Source organism: Anser cygnoides, chromosome 3, assembly GCF_040182565.1.
Source record: "Anser cygnoides isolate HZ-2024a breed goose chromosome 3, Taihu_goose_T2T_genome, whole genome shotgun sequence".
Classification (NCBI taxonomy): domain Eukaryota; kingdom Metazoa; phylum Chordata; class Aves; order Anseriformes; family Anatidae; genus Anser; species Anser cygnoides.
The window spans coordinates 14315754-14334063 of NC_089875.1; the positions used below are offsets into that span (position 1 = coordinate 14315754).

Here is an 18310-nt window from a genome sequence, read left to right on the forward strand (position 1 = left end):
GTAGCAGAGCAGAGATGGTTACTGCCGGTAAAACCGGGAGGATGAGGTAGCAAGCAGGGCAAGTCAGCAGCCCGGGGCAGCTGGTGAAATAGCCAAAAGTTCACCGGGAGCCAGGCGAGATGCAGGGGAGAGCACCGAGCCCGCAGCCATGGGGTGGGTGCCGGGCACGGCGTGGAGTCACGCTGCGTGGTCACCTCTGCCCGTGGGCACCAGCCCTGAAGGCTGCAGCCCACCTTGCTTCTCGCTGTCTCCCAGCAGTGTTGGTCAAACACTCAGCTTCAGAAGTCTGCTGCTTTAATGAAGGCAATTAAACTTGTGAGCAGAGCTTCCTATTTTTAGCCCGCGTTAAGTGCCGTGATCATTTAAACTATGATTATTGAACAGAGCTAACAGGAAGGATGTCTGTGTTTACTTTTCAAATCAAACTGTTTGTTTAACCCAGATTTATTTTAACGTTATAACTCTTACTGAGTGCTAAAGCAATAAAAAAGATGGCTGGGCCAGAAATTTGACTTTTAAAAATAAACATTAGAAAATATTTGAGATGTCCCGCAGCTGCCCTCTCCTTGCTCAAAGCAATTATCAAATTGCAGAAAGAGAATTCTCGAAATCAAAAGAAAAGCGTGTGGGGGGGGGGGAAACAGACATCAAAGTTCTCTTCTGAATCTAGCAAATATCTTAAACAAAACCTTCCAACGGAGGGCATGCGGGGTTGCATAGCGTAAGTAGTTCAATGTCTGGGGAGTTTATTTTAATAACAGAAAACCAAAACAAGCTTCTGCCGACAGAGTGGCCGATGTGCCTACTTGTGGTAAGTCACTGCCGTGGCTGGACGTGTGCTGAATGGCTTTAGGCACGGATAACAGGGCAGGTATTGTTCTTTTAGCCTCGTGCAAGCCCAGAGGTGTTCCCTCATGTCACGACGGGTAAGAGGTGACTGTGTTCTTCGGGTACCTCTGCCTCATTTTATTTATTTTTTTTTACTAGGAGCAGTGTGTGAATAGCGAGAACTGGTGTTCCTTCGCTGGTTGGCCGGCCAAAATGTGGGCTTTGCCTTTCGCTTGTCGTGTGTTGCCTGTCTGTCCCGCACGGCACGTAAGAAGGGCAGCCAAGATATTCCTTCCTGCAGCATCTGGATGGTAGTATTAAAGTCAGGTCTGCAGCAGCTGAAAGTACAGCTTAATTCTTCTTGCAGAAGAGATTGCTGTTGAATGATACTCGAAATGAGGTCGTGTGGAGTCTCATCTCTCCTTGCTGGCAGTGGGCAGGATAAAGGACTTCATGTGGCATAACTGGGGAAAAAAACCTGCTTGGAAGAAAACTTCCTCTCAGTGGGGTTTAAGCAAGCTGAGAGCAGAGAACAGCAAATATATTTACCCCGTCTAGAGGCTGATTTGCCTTCCCCTTGCGGTAAAGCTTCCCCTGGGGTGACTGCTCCAAGACAGCGAAGCTTCTGCAGATGAGGGTGATGTAACCGGAGTTTGTTTCAGTCAGGGCTTCCAGCTCGCAGCATCCTTGCTTGGGGAGGAAAGCGTGTGCAAGGTGTTCGAGGTGCTCGAGTGCATTTCTAGACTGCCTCGGCATCCTCACGAAAGGAAGCCTGGCTCTGTTTTCTCCCCTACAGCAGTCCTATCTCTCTCTTTGCGATTGGTTTCAGAGCAGCTTTAGGAAGCAGGAGCAAAGCTGACAAGGTCAGTTTTGTGCTGCTGGGTATAAAATCTGCGAATTGGCCACGGTCATTGGAAATACCCTGTTCTATCCTCTGCAAACCCAGCAGAAACATGATGAATAAGCTTTTCTTTCAGGTTCTGATAGCTTTGTGCTGTCCCTGTCATAAAGCACTCTTTCCCCGTTCCTACCAGAGCAGGGAGCACATACACTTTAAGCTTTGCGGTGGATTGAGCTAAAGTGCTGCAAAACATTCAGTTTGCACTGGGTTTAAGTAGAAATATGCCAACACCTGCTTTTCACCGTCCTTGGGTGTGTTTCCTGGCTTGGCTCTTCAGATCTCTGTAGTATTAGTGAAGGCTGTGGTTCTCGTTGTCAGCTTCAGTTTCCAAGCTTCGTCCTTGCGGAGTTTTTCCCTCCCCAAGCCGATACCTACAGCGGGAACCCTTGAACAAAGCGCAGATGAAAGCAGGAATGGATTCATCTCCCTGGCTGCATGCAAAATAACCTGCTGCTCAAGGTATGTCGGCGCCTGGCAGCAGCTCTGTCTCTGCTCCTGCATCCGTTCTTTAATCACGGCTGTCGCTTCACGGCCGTGCACTGTTCACCGAGCCTCCCTTTTTAAGCAGGTCACAATTTCAGAGGGCGCTGTGACTGCCAGCTAAATGTGACAGCGATCAGCTGATGGCCAGCATATGTAATGTTTTGGCATTGTTTAATGTTCCCATTCGCTTGTGTGCCTCTAACAGGGAACTGTTGGCTCATTGTAATCAAAATGTTTCACTGGTGATGTGCTCTGCATCTAAAAGGTGGCTGTATCGCTGCTAATACAAAAGCTTTTTTTTTTTTTCCTGCAGGTTTCCAAGGAAAATTGGTTTCTGATCTCTGCCAGCAAAGGCAGGGCTGCTTAGATGGACAAACGTGAGGTGACCATCTTTGTGCATTTAGAAGGAAATTGTAGACAAGTGAGAGTGCTGCCCGGATGCTTTAAAAGAGAGCCAGAGCCACCGAGCATGCCAGGAGTGGTAATTCCCAGGCTTGGCTGGGTGGTGGCCGTCTCCCAAAAACCGCTGTGGGAAAAGATTTCATGTTCACAAGGCTGCGCAGCTTGGAAACGTGGACCTGTTCCTACATGTGTATCCATAGGAACTGCGTCTGAACCCGTGGGTTCCTGTTGTTGCTGCACACACGGTGGTCTGGCAGATGTACAGGATGTGAACAGGTTTACGTGGGAGCAGGGGAACTGGCTTTTTCAGTTATGGCCCTCTGTTAACAGGCAAATGGCTCTCCGTTCAGCTGCAGTTAGGAACTGGGGTGGAGTTTTGCAGATCTAAATTGGTTTTACTCTCCACCCTTTGCTTTTGCACCCCAATATAGGAGAGTGTGAGAGGGAAATGAGCGGCACTGCTTCAGTAAGAACCCCTCTCGGCTGCTCTCAGGCTCCTGTTTTGCACTTCCAGTGCTGTTTAAGCCTTTTCTCGATTATCTTTTTTTTTTTTTTTTTTCCCCTTCCATTTTCAGACAGCCTTGTGTTCCCCAGCTCACGGACTAGCCGAGGGTTGTGCCTTTAATATAAACCAGCTGTCGGCCGTGAAATGAGTGGAGAACTTAAGAATTCAGTAAACATTGCGGAGGGAGCGTGCTTGCACCACAGCGGTATTCTCAGTGCCAAGCTCGGCTAAAATCTCGCGTGGGTGACTTCAGCTTTGATAAGTGTCAGCAGCGCTGCTGGGGAGCTCTGGAGGAAGCCTGCTCGGGGAATTTAAACGAAAAGATTTATCCTGGAAAGGCTGTGGTGCAAACAAAGCTGCTGTTGCACAAGATGCGTTGAGAGCAAGTCAACAAGCTCAAAACCCCAGTCCCCAGGCCAGCTTTTCTGTCCCAACGCTCGATTGTTCAATTGCCTAGGGTGTAATTACTCATTGTTTGCTGCGTGCTTAAAATAACAGAAGCCTCTGCTCCTTTCCTCTTAAAACACAGCTTTCAGGTGAGTGCTGTCACGCACAATTAACACGAATGCCTAATGCCCTTCCAGCTAAGTATTGAAAAGCAGCGTGGCTGTTGTTCAGTGGGTCAGTGTGCACTTCAAATAAATCATTGCTCTGAGAGGAGAATGCAAGGCATGGGTGCTCGAGGGGGGGGGAAAGTGAGGTGTAGCTCCTGTGCCCCCATCCCGTGGGGTGTGGGAGTGCCTGGGGAGCCTTTCCCCACCTGGCTTCATTTGCTCAGCTCTTTGTAGAAGTGTTTCAGTGCCCAAGGCCCGTACGTTGCCTGAGGGCAGCTCTGCTATTTCTGGGCATTTGCGCCATGCCCTCGTGTACCTTTCCCTGCCTTTGTGGGCTTCCTTTTCTCCCTGCTGCTCCCCGAGACCCTGCCTGACCCTCCGTGGCGTTTCATCGCTGTCAGCTGATGGGCAGCGCCTTCCCCTTTGCCTTACCTTCCCTGCTGCCACCTCAGTTCCCCTTCTTGCTGCAGCACGGTCTTGATTCCTGCAGTTCCTCTCCGAGGTCATTCCCTATTCTGAAAATTGAAGCTGGTTTTTAAGGTCTTGATATCGGGAGCTTGCCCCCTTCCAAATAAAAACCCCGTTCATTGAGGTGCTCTCCTTTATTTAGAAAGCCAGATGTTGACTGGCAAGATGATACCCTTCTTGGGGATGGTTGCTTTAAGTTAGTGCCTTCTCACTTGCTCGTGGTCAGGAGGAGGTGCAGAAGCAGACTGAGAGCCTGTGCTGTGAGAGGGGAGCTAGGCAATGAGGCGGTGGGCCGGAGGAATTTGCGAGCTTCAAGTTTCAAACCTCATCTGTGCTCAGATAGTTGGAGCAACGCTGCCTGAAGCCCTTAGCCCAGCCCAATGGAGATGACCTGCGTGCAACGGCTTGCTTTGGGGCTAAAATGGGTAAGAAAGCCTCAAGGAAGAGCTTGGGAGTAGACAGTTTGCTGTGGGAAGTGGGGAAAAAAACAGCACAGAGCCTGTCAAATGGACTTCTCTGCTTTAATTGTGTTGTGGTTTTGTTCTTATTAAAAATATGATAGAAATTCAGTAAGGTAACGCGAAGTCTCTAGGCATTTGATTGCTGTTGTTAATGTAAAACAAGGGGTGGGATGCTGGAAGTGCTGGTGAGCATCTAGCCAAAATATGCTGCTTGTCAGCAAACACGACCACAATTTCTCTGGAGCTGTGTGTGCAGCTTTCACACTGTGATGCTGCCACGAACAGAGAAATAAGCTGCTGCTTACGACAGCTGTTTGCTGCCCTACAGAAATAGCAAAAAATAAAAAAAAGGGGGCGGGGAGAAGAAAGCTTTTTGTTTTTTGCTATAATATCAACAAAGAAAAGAATAAACTTCAATGGCTGGCAGTAATTTTTCTCTGCTTGGAACCCCTCGAATTTCCTGCTACTATAAAAGGTTTTGTGGGTGTGCTTCCAGCTCCCGGGCGATGCAGGTCTGACAAGCTTTTCCCTCTGCCAGGACGCCTTCGCCTTCCATCGCTGCTGGTGATGGGTGTTCAACAAATCCCTGCCGCATATTCCGAGGCGCTAGAGGTGGAGCTTGCATATTTGAAACCGTTCTCAGAAAGCATGGCTCGCCTTTCTCTTCTGTCTTTTAATGAAAACCTTTAGGGTTTAAATGAGTTGGCTTTCCACTGCCTTATTACTCCCATTGCTCCCCTTGCTCTGCCTCTAATTAAAAGAGGAACAGCAGGGCAGAGTTCACGATACCCCGCGCAGGTGGCTGGTCCTGGGCTGAGCCTTGGCGGGCAGAGGCTCAGATGCCTTGTTCCATCCTAGCCTTCTAAGGTCGATATTTAGAAAGCGTTTTGTTTGCCACTGTCTTACACTTTCTCATAGGTGCAAATAGAAGCAGTTCAGCCAGATTCAGAGGTTCAGTTTTTGCTATCTCTGCCTACCAGGTAAAGCTTTATTCAGCTTTTAACGCACCCAGGCACGCTCAGCTTTTCCTAGGAAGGCTCGCTGTTGGGTGAGAGGCTTTATTGGTTTTATTTACGGACGGTTTCGTACCTGAATTATGGTGGCTGTCAGAGAACAAATAGGTACCCAACTTCCCTAGCTCACTTTAATAGCTGAAATCTCAAGTTGCCTTTTGCAACGTTGGTAACAGTCAGTAAATCCCGTCCTGTCCTTGGCAGGCATGGCATGTGTCAGTAACAATTTATTCTCTGGTTGAAAACACCACTATGTTAGCCAGTGGATTGTAAAATAAATAAATAAATAAATAAATTAAAAAAAATATTTTTGCTGTGTATCAGTAGCCTTGCTCTGGAAGGGAGCCAATGGTTAAACAATGAATGGGAGTGGAGTGGCGTTCGAGTGCTTGACAAATCCTCGAGTGCTTTACCCTTGTAAAAATGTGCTCGGCACAGCTCTTTGCAATGTAGTGCCTTCGGTCTGTTTTCAGGAGGTTGCAGTCTTCCAGGCTCCTTGTGTCCGTAGAGAGGTGGACTGAAGTGGTGATACCGTGCGACAGGCTTGTTCCTGAGAGAGGTTAGAGTGTTTCTTCAGAGAGAGACGAAGTGCAAGATTATTAAGAAGGTGGTTTGTTTTTCTTTTGTTAAGAAGTGGCAAAGGCATCTGGTAGATTCAATTTTCTTTTTTGTTTTCCACACCTTGAGCAAAGATTTTTAGGAATTGGTTGAAGCTGCGGATACGAAGACAGTTTATGTCCATGATTTTTTTTTATTGCTTTATTTTAGGGAACACACTTGGAAAAAACATGAATACTATTTTAAATTCGTCTTGTTTCCAGGATTATGGTTTTGTTTATAGTTTTTTTTTATTATTATTTTATTTAGATGATTGCTTCATCTCTGGTATAGCAAGCTGAGTTTGGGGGCCTTTGACTTTTATTTTTGAGATGTTTTGCAGGGCACTGATGCTGTTTAAAAAGGATCCTAATGCCAAGGGGGGAGATTGCTGCGATTCGTAACATCTGAGACTTTTGTGTTCCCGCTGGCTTTCGTGAATTCAAGGGAAGATCAGTTTTCAGGACTGGGTGGATTTTCTATAATTCAGCCTCCTGCTCTCGATACAGTGTCTCCAGTGAAGCAGAACTAAGGCTTGGCCAAAGACTTCATTAAGAAGAATTTTGTATAGCCGGGCCTGAAACAAAAGAGTCACGTGAGGGCCCGTTTGCCTATGCGACTTCGTTCTAGCGCACAGAAGCCAGGAGGGGACAAACCCTTTGACGTTAGCATCTCCTCAGTTTGCATTTGCCCGCACATAAAGCGGGTTTTGCAGCAAACCAGGGGAGAAAAAGACCCAAATTATTCTTGTGGTGCAAAACTGCTCTGCTGCACCAGCTGGCCAGAAGCTGCTGTAGTGTTTTGGAGTGGAGATGAGCCCCCAGCCTGGCTGCGAGCTCCCGATCAGGAGCTGGGAGGCTCCCTCTGGATGCACTTTCACGCAGTTGGAAGGCTGGTAGGCTCGCTTTTCTTTTCGTTGGCAGGGAACAAGTGAAATACAACAAAAGGCTAATCAGCTTGGGCGGATCGGATGGCCTGCGTGGAGGGAGAAGAATGACCTGGTGCTCCTTTCCTCCTCCAGGCCCTGCAAGAAGGAGGAGCCCTGTGCAATACCACCCACCCAGACACCTATAGGGAGAAGATGGATGCTCCTGAAGATCTTACCTGGGCTTGAAAACACTTCTTGTTTAAAACAAGACCAGCAAGGAAGGCTTGCCAGTGCTCTTGATCCTCCTCTCTGGGGAGGAATGTACTGGTTTTTATTTTTCCTGAATATTTTCTGTTAGAGAAGTGGGGGAACATGTACTCTTTATGCCAGTATTCATGCTGTTTATTCTTTCCTCTTTTAAAGTCACTTTTGCCACCTGGTAATCAGGAGGTACTTTGACCAAAAATGAAAATGGCCTTGGCTGTCCGTGTGCTACGCTCTGAGTTCCTGCTGGGACAGGACTGCTGGTTTGCAATTTGAACAGCCAATGGTTTGAGGGACACCAGAGAAACAGCATTCACTGGAACAAGTGCAGATGGATGTCCTCAATGTCTACGAGCGCTTTGTTTTACCATTGTCTCCCCTAGATGACAAAGGGCATGTAGGCTATGCGTATACTTGTCCATATGTCCTTTTGGGACTGCAAGCCCAGTGCACATGTATTTCTGATGAATTTTGTCCCGTTCTTGCTAGAGTGAAGCTCTCATGGTGTCAGTGTCCCACTTCACCCTAGGGCTGTCCTTTCATCCTGGTCACGCAGCTGATAAGGAGATCCTGATGGAAACTCATCTCGTGCGCTTCTGACAGAGAAGTGATTCAGGTGCTCTCCAGGGGAGGTGATTTTAATCTGGATCTGGATGCAGAGCATGCCTCGGAAGTGAGGTTATCAGGCACTTGCTGCTCACCAGACCCTGGAGTTTTCTTGGAGGGGAGTTTCTCAAAGGATGTTAGGGCCTGAAGTTCCACTGGCGCTGGTAGATGAAGGACAACACAGGCGAGGGAAGCTCTCCTCAGAGGACCCCTAGGTCCTCCTCTCCAGTCAGGTACTTCTGTTGTCTGCCCAAGTGCAGACCGTGATCGCGCTGAGTAAATATAGGACCTTTGTCCCTGTATGAAATCCTAGGAAATGTTTCAATTTCTGGTGTCACACAGAGGAAAGACCTTTTTTTCTTTGGTTTAAGTATGTCTGGAGAGGGAGTGTGTTTTTCGTGCCCACTTCAGAAACCCACGTGAAGCCAGAACTGCTTCAGATTTTACCAATGTTTTGGGCAGAGGCCTTCAGCAAATTAGTTTTTTTTTTCCTGTTTATTTTATTTTGTTTAAGACGTTACCTCCATTGTTCCTGGAAATCTGTTCATGATATTCTTCAATGTCTTCAGTTTGCAGCTGCTTATTTTCTAACTCACTTGTATATTCTCACTAAGACCCTAAGACCAGTTGAGTTTTCTGGGGGTGAAAAGCGTGTTGCTGCTGCTTTTGCCTGAGCACGCCCAAAGCTCCCCGTGCGGGGCATTTGTTTCTTATGATAGCTTTTCTGCAGAGCGAGAGCCGTTTAATTGGGTGAAATTGCTTGCTAAGGACTTAGCAGATAACTTAGAGCGGGCACACTTCAGCACCTTGTCTTGGATTTATCAGCAGAGGGGAAGCCGCTTGTTGATGGGCGGAGGCTTTGCCCTGGTTGCATTTCAAGTAGCCATCTCCCTGGTGATGAGGTGTAGATGTCACACTACCTCTTAGCGTTTGGCATGGGGTACCGGAGACAAGGAAACGATGTTTCTGTTCAGTCTCCTAAAGAGAAAAAGTGGAAGCTAAAACCATTCCTTTGCTCTGATGGCATTTCTCAGTGTAGTCTTCAGCAATTTCTCTTCCCGATTCCAGCTCGTGCCTGGGTCGCGTTCAGCATTTCTGCGGGGGGGATGTTTGGAGACCCTGTGGTTTGATGTCTTCTCCTTGTGCCTGGAGGGCTTCAGAGCCAAACCCCAAAGGTTTAGCAGGGAGATGCTCTTCTCCTTGAAGAGAAGCAAAATACGATGAAGGCTGAGCAACTGAACCTCGGCGATCTCTCTCCCACGAACCTTGCTGAGTGACAAAAAAAGAAAAAAAAAAAGGTGCTGTGTGCTCATGTGGGGGTGGTTGTGGAAAGAAAGCTTTAGCTTGAGAGCAGAGAGCGCTGCGGTTGCCATTTGCCCAAGAGAAATACTGGGTGGCTTTTGCCAAAGTTGCAGGGGGTTTCCTTGTGTGCTCAGCTCACCTCATGGCGTTTCTCAGCTCCTTGCTCTGGAGGATGCCAGCTGGGCTGCTCGGAAGGATCACGGCTGTGGGCAGGCTTTGTGTCCTGTGCCTGTGCCCTCGGGACCTCTGCGCCCTCCTCCTCCAGTTGCTGCTCTCCCTGGGGTGGAGATGGGTCACTGAGGCTCCGGTACCACCAACGCTCTTCTGATGCTGAGCCTGTTCCTCTGCCAGTCCTTTGCTGCGTCTGTTTTCCCTACTGCCTTGAGAAAATGGGCTCGAGGTATGGAAATGTCGCTGGAAGCCTTGCTGGCTTTCTTCACGTCCCCACTGTCAGGTTTTCCATGGGAAGGATGATAATATTTTGAGCCTTTCAGCACGCCCTTGCTGCAACCAGGCTTGGTTGTTGATGTTTTAATAATGTTTTTCCTCCCCTTTTGGAAAACGGCAGTTCAGGTTGTTAAGAAAAGGGCAGCCATTTGGAGGGCAGATGTGTATGTAACTCAGGACGTGAGGAAACGGACAGGTACCTGTGGGGTGGCAGTAGTGTGGTGGGTGTGGGGTATGTAGGAGGATAGCCCATTCCAGGCAAATACACGAGCAATCATGCCAAAAGCCTAAAGGCAGAGTTGTGGGGAGCTTTTTTTTCTGCGCTGGGTAGAACGACTGTTGTTGAGAACCTTGGTTTTAGCCTAGGGTTGCAAAACCTATTGAGATCCAAAGGGCTTTGGCCTGTGATTAGATTATTTCAATACTGGTTTTAGCTGTACACTCATCTCCTGGAGAAATACTTAAAAAAGAGGTCCTCTGTTTGATTGTTTCAAGTAGCTGACAGCGTTCAAGCCCTTTTAGCACTGCTATGGAGCAAGTTCAGCGTGTCACCTCCTAGAACCGCCAAACGAGAGAGTACTAACTTCAGGCCTCTTGGAAAAGTTGATCTCAGCCTTCAGCTGCTGGCAGGAACTGCCGATAGTGAAAACTGGTTGTTCGCTGGCCTGCGATGTGGTTCCTGCTCAGGGCTGTCGGCTGGAGAGCAGAGAAGTGCTGGTGCCTGAAGGGTTTGTGTGCATTTTAGTTCCTGACTGCAGTGGCACTCAGTGATGCTGTCCGTAGCGTGTCAGGCAAGTAAATCATGAGAAGTACAACTTCGTGTACGCGCACAATCGTATGTATGTAATTATTCTGAGACAGTAAAGCATATTTTGAGAGAACTTGCTTGACTTCTGCTGTGTGATACTTTGATTTTTCTTAAAATATTTTTTCTAAAGGAGCTTACTCTTCCCAATCAGAGTACTTATGGGAAAGTAGAAATAAAGTCTTGGGGGATCTCAGGTTTGGACTCACAGAGAATTGGTGCCACAGTAGGAAATCTCATCATGTTTTATAACTTAGAAAGATTTCCTTTCCAGGTCATTGGAAGGTATGACCCCTTTTAGCTGGACAAGGCAGAACCTCTGCTCCAGTCTGTACGTGCGATCACGTGTAATTTTATTGGTCTGAGATCAGGCTGTCTCATTACACACAGTTCCTTAAAGTATACAAAAATGTAACTGGAAAAAAAATCCTGCTGATAGTGCTTAAAATGGTAAGTGCTTCTCTTTGGAGACAAATGTGTCATATGTTTCTCCAGAGATTTTGAAATCTGTAAAATCATCAGGAAAAAAAAAAAAAGCTGTTACAGAGTGGTTTAGAATGTGATCAGAGGGGAGTTTCTCTTCCCTTTCTCGAAGGCGTGTATCATCAGCTGACAGCTTGCTTGGCTTCTGCTTCTCTCAAACAGCTGAGGCTGCGTCAAGGGCTCCAAGTTAGTTTTGTTTGAAGAATAAATGAAGTCGTTTTCCAATGCACCAAGCACGCAGATCGTTGTGACAACTGGTTCATAAAATTCCTGCTGTATTCAGGCCTTTCTTTATTTTTTTTTTCCTTCTTTACACAGGCGATACGGATTATGGTTCCGGTTGCGGAGGCTAATAATCTGGTTGCTGGGAGTGTACATAGCCATTCCATTTCTAGTCAAACTTTGCCCCGCTATTCAGGCGAAGCTGGTCTTCCTAAACTTTGGTAAGTGACCCGCTCTGTTGGGGTGGGTGAAGGGTGAAGGGGAGGAATGTCTTTGTATTTTGTTTGCCTGCTGTAACTTCCCCCCCCTCCCCGCGTGTTTACAGCTTGTGAAGGATGTGAACTTTCACAGGCTGTAAGTTCTCCAAGCTGTGTGTTGGAGAGCGTTGGCTGCGGCCCTGGTGGTCTCAGTAGTATGTTGCAGTATAAATACAGCGACCAAACTGGAGCCAGCTTTCAGCCCAAACGGTTTCCTTCAGGAAAACTGTACAATATGTCAAATACATTTTTCCAAAGGGATTAACAAAGCTGCGTGAGTAGGCAGCAAGCAAGTGAAATTAAATCCAGCGCATTGTTTTCCAGGCCATGACTCTTCACCTGAAAGCACTTTAGCGCGGTATTTTGGTTGGGGCAGAACAGAAGGGACCTATTCACGCAGTCACATTGAATGCTTTCTTTGTGTCTGTTTGGCCTCTGCGTTTGGTCAAACGGGCTGTGGGATGGCTCTGGCGGGCTGGCTTAGCTCCCAGGGAAGCCTGAGTTATCCACAGGGTAGAAAATGACGGAGCATCACTATAAGGGATGCTTCTTCGCAATCTAAATTTGTCTTTTAAACCTGACTTGGGTTTTCTAATGAAGTCTTAAAATCTTTCCCTTTAATTGTAGAAACCCTGGCTAAGAGGACCAAGTGCACGTGCGCTGCTTTTATATCACTTTTGTCATTTTGATTGCATTCTCTGTGTACTCTAACACCTTGGTTTGTGGTTGCTATGAAGTGTGCACGTGTACTTTCTGAACGGGGCCAGCTCTCGTGCTGTGATTGTCAGAACCGACAGCTGGGTAACAGTGAGTAACGCAGGTCGCTTCCATTTTCATCACCTTGCTTTCATTCGTGGTGATTTTCATTTGCCCTTGCGGAGCTTTGTTAGGTCTCCGTGAAATTCCTGCCTCTCTTTATTCCCAAGTGATGAAAATAATTGTCCTGTAACACTCTCTCAGTAGTCCTTGCGCTAAGATCTCTGTGGTATTGTTCCCACTGCTTTAATATAATGGCAGTCACCTATTTACTTGTCACAGTACCCAACGACGACTACTTGCCTTCGTAGTTCTGTAGAAAGAATCCTTACTGGAAGCACACTAGGAAGTCTGAGTAATTGTTCTCCGCTGGAGAGCGGCATTTCTCCTTCGGAGCAGTGGTCGTGTTGCTTTTTAACCTCCTGAGCACGAGTCAGTGCTCTTCCCCCATGTTTTTCCTCCCCCTTTTGTGTAGTTTGGGGTCTGCATCTAAAACAGGAGCACAGAGCTTCAGGAAAGCACTTTCTGGCAATGACGATTAACAGATACTGCATATGGGGAAAGTAGAGGCAGAGGGAAGTTGAATAGTTGTCCCAGAACACTGGTAGAAGTGACTCGTGCTCCTGTCCAGACCTTGACTACAGAATTCCCCCTCGGGGAGGACCTGCCACCCCTGTGAGTTGTGTGGTGACAGCACGGTGACCCAGTGGGTCTGTGGTGGCACCTGTGCTTTGGTTTTTTGGACTCTCACGTTTGTGTTTGCAGGGGTCCAGGTGACCTACAGATACCCTTTTAAACAAAATAAATGCCTCTGCGTCAGAGCAAACACGCTCAGGCACGGGTTTGCAGTCTAAGGCTCCGGACTTGTCAGGTTAACACAGCCGTTGTCTGCTGTGGTTTGTGCGCTTGGGGAATGGTGTTTGGGGTAAGCGAAGTGAGATGTGGCTGTCACCAATAGCGGTGCTTCTGTGTGTTAATACAACAGAAGCTTTGGTGAGTTAATTACTGTGCCACTAAACGTCCAGGAGACAGACTTCCTGCTTCTGCTGGAGTGGAGCTCAGGTGGGAAAAGCCTGAGTTACTGGGAGAACAAAGTCCTCAGAACTGCTCCGTCCTGCTGGGAGAGCGCTCTCGCATCCCTCTTGGTGTTGTGTGTTTCACAGGCTGCCTGGAGAGGCTGCACAGCGTTGGTGGTGGAAAAACAAGTGTTTAGACTAAGCCAGTCGCCTCACCTAGCACATTGCTTGGTTCAAAAGCAATGTTTTATAGACGCTGCGCAATAGGAAAAAAGTGCTGAAAATCTGAGGGGATGTTTGATGAGGGGAAGTTTGACTTTCCTGATGTTGTTCACGTTTGAATCATTGACCATAGCAAGCAAAGCCAACTGTGTTCTGCAGGCTGGGAAATGTAAAGCGTTTGGAGGAGTGAACTGAGGTGGAACTGTTTTGTTTCCTGGGGCTTCAGAGGTGCTCATCTGAAGAGATGAAGTTTCCAGCCTAATGTGGTCTCGTAAATGCTGAGGTGTCTGGGAGATAAAGCAATTATTTTCTAGTCATTGGAGAATTGGCTACCAAACTGTGTATCCTCCTCAAAGGCTCAGAAGGCCAGCTTTTGACACAGTTTATCTTACTCTTCTATGACAAGAGCAATGCAGTGTCTGCTATTATGATACAGTATCTCCTTTAGACTTTTTAAATATAGAGGCTGAAACCACATGCCATCCTGAAACACATCAGACGTTAACTCTGGGACGCGCCCTTTGTCCCAGGTGAGTTTGTCCCATCGGTAACTGCCCTTACTGCAAGCAATGAAAGGCCAAATCAACTCACCCACCGCCCTGATGCAGCAGGAGTGGCTGTCATGTGCCTGGGAGATTTTTAAAGCAAACTGAGCAGAGATGGTTCACATCTCTGGTACATGTCACAGGAAGATTTGTCTGGATCCCCCACCTCTTTATTTTAGCCTGCTCCTGCCTATTTTTTTTGTTGGTGGTTGCTTGCATCTTACCTTGCTGTCTTTGTTGTTCATATTTTAGTCACAAGAGTAGTTGATTTCATCCTTTCACACAATGAAAAAGGTCTTCCCAGCACAGTGGACTGGTTTGTACAACTCTCCAGTGCCTTGGTAACACTGTTTTGTAAGAAAATACAGGTAAAAATTAAAAGGTTTCATTATTCTTCTTTTCTTCTTTTTTGTATTTCAGTGAGGGTCCCATATTTCATTGACTTGAAAAGACCACAAGATCAAGGTTTAAACCACACCTGTAATTATTACCTTCAGCCAGAGGAGGATGTAACCATCGGAGTCTGGTAAGGACACCTGCCGTGTGCAGTGTGTGCTGTACATCCGTAGTCTTTCCTTTTGTTCTCAATATCGCGTGTCCAGTATTTTTGCTGTGCATGCGGCAGCCATTGCCTGCTCTGATTTGTGGATGCTTGCGTTTTTTCTCTGCCAAGTGGCTGAGTTCGTGTTGAAAAGCATGCAGATCGCTGGAGCTTGGCTGAACTCGGATCGATAATGCGTGAAACAAAATTGGACAACCTTTGCATTCAGAGAAATTTCATAATTTGGAATCAGAAAGGCTCTGCATTGCTACAAAGGTCATGCCTCCACATCAGACCAGACCCAAGGAGTTACAAGTTCTGTTATTTGACTGCCGTTCATAGTTTGTTTTGCAAAGTATATGTGGGGGAAGATGGGAAAACAGGATCGAAGTGTTCAGAGTAGGAGGAAGAATATTCTGTGTACAAAACATATGTAAGGTTTGGAGAGTGGGTGAGGAAGGAACACGCCGTTTGCTCTCTTAGCAGAACAAGTGACAGTGTCAGTGCTCGCTTTTACTCGTGAAGATTTTTCTGGTCCCAGGCAAGGACAGTTAATTTTAGCTCCTTGTTAACCGGGACCGGCTCAAATGACTGGTTCTTTGTTTGAAAAAGGTCTGCTTTCAGCACTTGCTGCATTATTAGGCCAGCTCAAACCAGCTTCTGCATCTGTTCCTCGTGACCAATTTCTACTGTGTCTCAAACCCAGGAGTTTCAAAGCCACAGAAAGTCCCTGCTGGCTTTGAACAGCAAGAAGTGCCCGCAGTTTGAACGCATACCACAAGAACAGCAAACACCTGAAAAAATAGCCTAGACACTGTGTCAGGTGTGAAGGGAAAGGTGCCGTTGCTTAATACAGCCAGTGCTGTTAGATTTATAAACTGTGGGATTTGGAGGGTTTAGCTGTGTGCGTGTACCCTGTATGTGTCCTCTAAGGCAGCAAAGTTTCTCTTTGCTTGGGAGCGTATGACCTTTTGAATGGGACCTTCACTAAAGTTTGGAGCCTTGTTTTAACGTTAGCATAAGGTTTTGTGTTCACTATGCTCCTGAAACAAACTCCTCAGACGGCTTTGTTCATAAGCTTGCGGAACTATTGAGGCAGAACAGGGGGTCCTACAGCTATTTGGGCATTTTTCCTCCTCAAAAACTCAATGTTTGGCTGCTGCATGCAAGCAAGTAGGTTTTTTTTTTTTTTCTAACGTGTTTTCCTATGTACTGGTTTGTCCTCTGACCATGTTTATGTCTGCGGGAAGGTGTGGTAGATGGAATTTGTCTTTCTTCGTAGGAGAAAGGAATGTGAGCACCTTCGTACTTCTGATAGCTGTAAGCTGGCCCCTTTGTCAACAATCTGAGATGATTGTGGGCATGTACTCACTTTCAGTGTTTGTCTTCTGGAGTAATTACCCAGTTTGAATGCCTGCCTTCTCTTTGGTCTGTTGTTTATCTCTTTCCATTCCCCACTAGTGTTGAATTCATTCTAACAGGCTGCCCAGCTATGTTTTCTATTGAAGAACAGCTGTGAGTTAAAAATTCCTGGGTTTCTAGGTTATAGCTTTTCTAGCTAAGACGTTAAACCTTCAAGAATCTGGTATTTGAAAACAAAATACAGTATCTTCTCATCAGACCTTGAGCACCTGTTTTTCCTCAAATCGCTTTAGTCAGCTATACCTCTTGTTTATCAAATGTTCTTTCCAAAATCAGCTGACTTTGGTCATTATTCTGAATATCTAATGACCTAGCTGTGAATCTTCTTTATGATGTACAAGTCTGTTGATTGAAGTAATCAAGCACCATAAAAGCCTGGGGACTGAGATTCTTCCTGTAGAACAGCCGGAAGTTCAGTAATTGTGCTTTGGGTTGGTCTGGGAAGTTTGGTGCCTTGCATAGCCCTGGGTTTTGAAGGCAAAAGTATTGGAGATTAAAATGTAGAAATAACACTACTCACTGGCTTTTTAAAATGTCTCACTTGTTGGCTAAGAATGACAGCTTTATCAAGAGTGCGTGAGGAGTTTAACTCTGAGTGAATGAATTGATCAGGAAAAACTCAAAATTTGAGTTGCAGACACTAAAAAGCAACAAGGGAATAAACATATATTTTTTTCCTTCTGGATACAGGCATACAGTCCCTGCAGCCTTATGGAAGAATGCCCGGGGGAAGGACCAGTTGTGGTTTGAAGATGCTTTGGGTTCCAGCCATCCTGTAATCCTTTATTTGCACGGCAATGCTGGAACAAGGTGAGACACAAAACAGCAACGGCTCTGTTAGGCGGTGTGTTTTTTCTGTCTTCCTACAGCTTCAACACATTGATTTAAAAAAAAAAAATAAATCTAAAAGCATTTTGGTTCTTCTCCTTTCTTTTTAAAAGAAAGCATGTTTTAAGGCATGATGGCTCTCCATTTATTGAATGTGAGAATACATTTATTGCATTATCAGAGAGATCTGATCCTGCAGATGCTTTCTGTCCTCTGCGTGCCAGGAGGCTGTGACGCCTACTCAATCAAGTAGGGAGGAATACTTCTTTCCAGTATAACGGTTTTTGAATCAAGACATGGGATAGTATTACCTCTTCTGTATGTATGCTTTTACGTATATTAAATAAGCTTTCCAGTTCCTTTCATGAGCTTATTTTAGTAGTTAACACATTTTGAGGAAGGAAAATCAGATGGAAAGAGGAAGGTAATGTGCTGGCCTGTTTCCTTATTGCACATGTACAGGACGTTTGTCTGGAACAGGAGCATTTCTAAAACTTGTAATCTTAGCAGCTGTGGTCAGGTTCTCTAAAGTTTCTGGGTGCTAAAACCCATTAGTACAGCATGGGACTTTCTGGGTGTTTCGCAGTATCATGGTTTTCCTGCCACATCTCTGCATGATGCAGAGCTTTACTTGAGTTATTAGTACATGTGGGTTTTTTTCTTTACTAATATGCATCTTTCAAAGAGTATTGGCTCCTTTCTGAGTGCGTGTTCTTTTGCAGCTGATGTCTGCTTATAGATACTCTGCAAGAGCAGAAGCGTTGCTGTAATACAATTCTGTTTCAACTGTGCTGGTAGCGAAGGTTTCCTAGCCTTTACATTGCAGGAGGTTTGCCCTTTTTCACCTAAATTCTTACCTTAGTAGCGTTCCTTTTTTCTGTACAGGGGCAAAATGTGGAAGTTGCATGCTGTGAGCTAGGAAATGCATGAGCAGATGGGACTTCAGAAACTGTTGTCTGCTCATGCTGATGTGTTACAAGGTTTAATCAAATTGTTGCCTTATTTTTCAAATACTGCTTAGTTTGTTTTCTTGTCCTTATTGGGTGTAGCAAATGATACTAATGGAAACTGCTCTGCAGCTTAACAGTGGTAATTTAGGACCGGTATCTCTGTTGTGCGGTTATTGATTAGATTTACTTCTTGGCTCCCCCAGGTGTTACTGAGATAAAGTGCTGAGCTATGTATTGATTGCGTATCTCACGTTTTGCTTTACTCTGTGCATTGGAGGAAGCCGGAGTCATATTGGCTTTGCCGTTTCTGCTTTAATGTATGTTGCTGTATGTTTCCACAGCGCATCTTCAGTCTCTTGTGAAAGGCCTGGTTAACACAGCCTGCATCAATAAAGCATAAGTAAAAGGCACTGCCTTTGCTTTCTGGTTCAGCTGAGTGGTCTGGAGCTGAGGCAAAAATGATGCTTACCTGATGTCCTTAAAAAAAAAAAAAAAAAAAAATCACGTATTGCACTTTGAGGAATGCATGAGAAGTCACCAGTGTGTGCACATCCGAGATGGCTT

The 18310-nt window shown here is 46.1% G+C and overlaps 1 protein-coding gene across 1 annotated transcript in view; it reads left to right on the forward strand.

Moving 5' to 3' along the window:
• The window catches only part of ABHD12 (abhydrolase domain containing 12, lysophospholipase), a 40421-nt gene that overhangs the window by 7285 nt on the left and 14826 nt on the right, over positions 1 to 18310 (forward strand). Inside the window, exons 2-4 of the mRNA XM_048078959.2 lie at positions 11306 to 11430; positions 14426 to 14531; positions 16659 to 16778. Coding sequence (XP_047934916.2) covers positions 11306 to 11430; positions 14426 to 14531; positions 16659 to 16778 — 351 coding nt within the window. The remainder of the gene's footprint in view (positions 1 to 11305; positions 11431 to 14425; positions 14532 to 16658; positions 16779 to 18310) is intronic.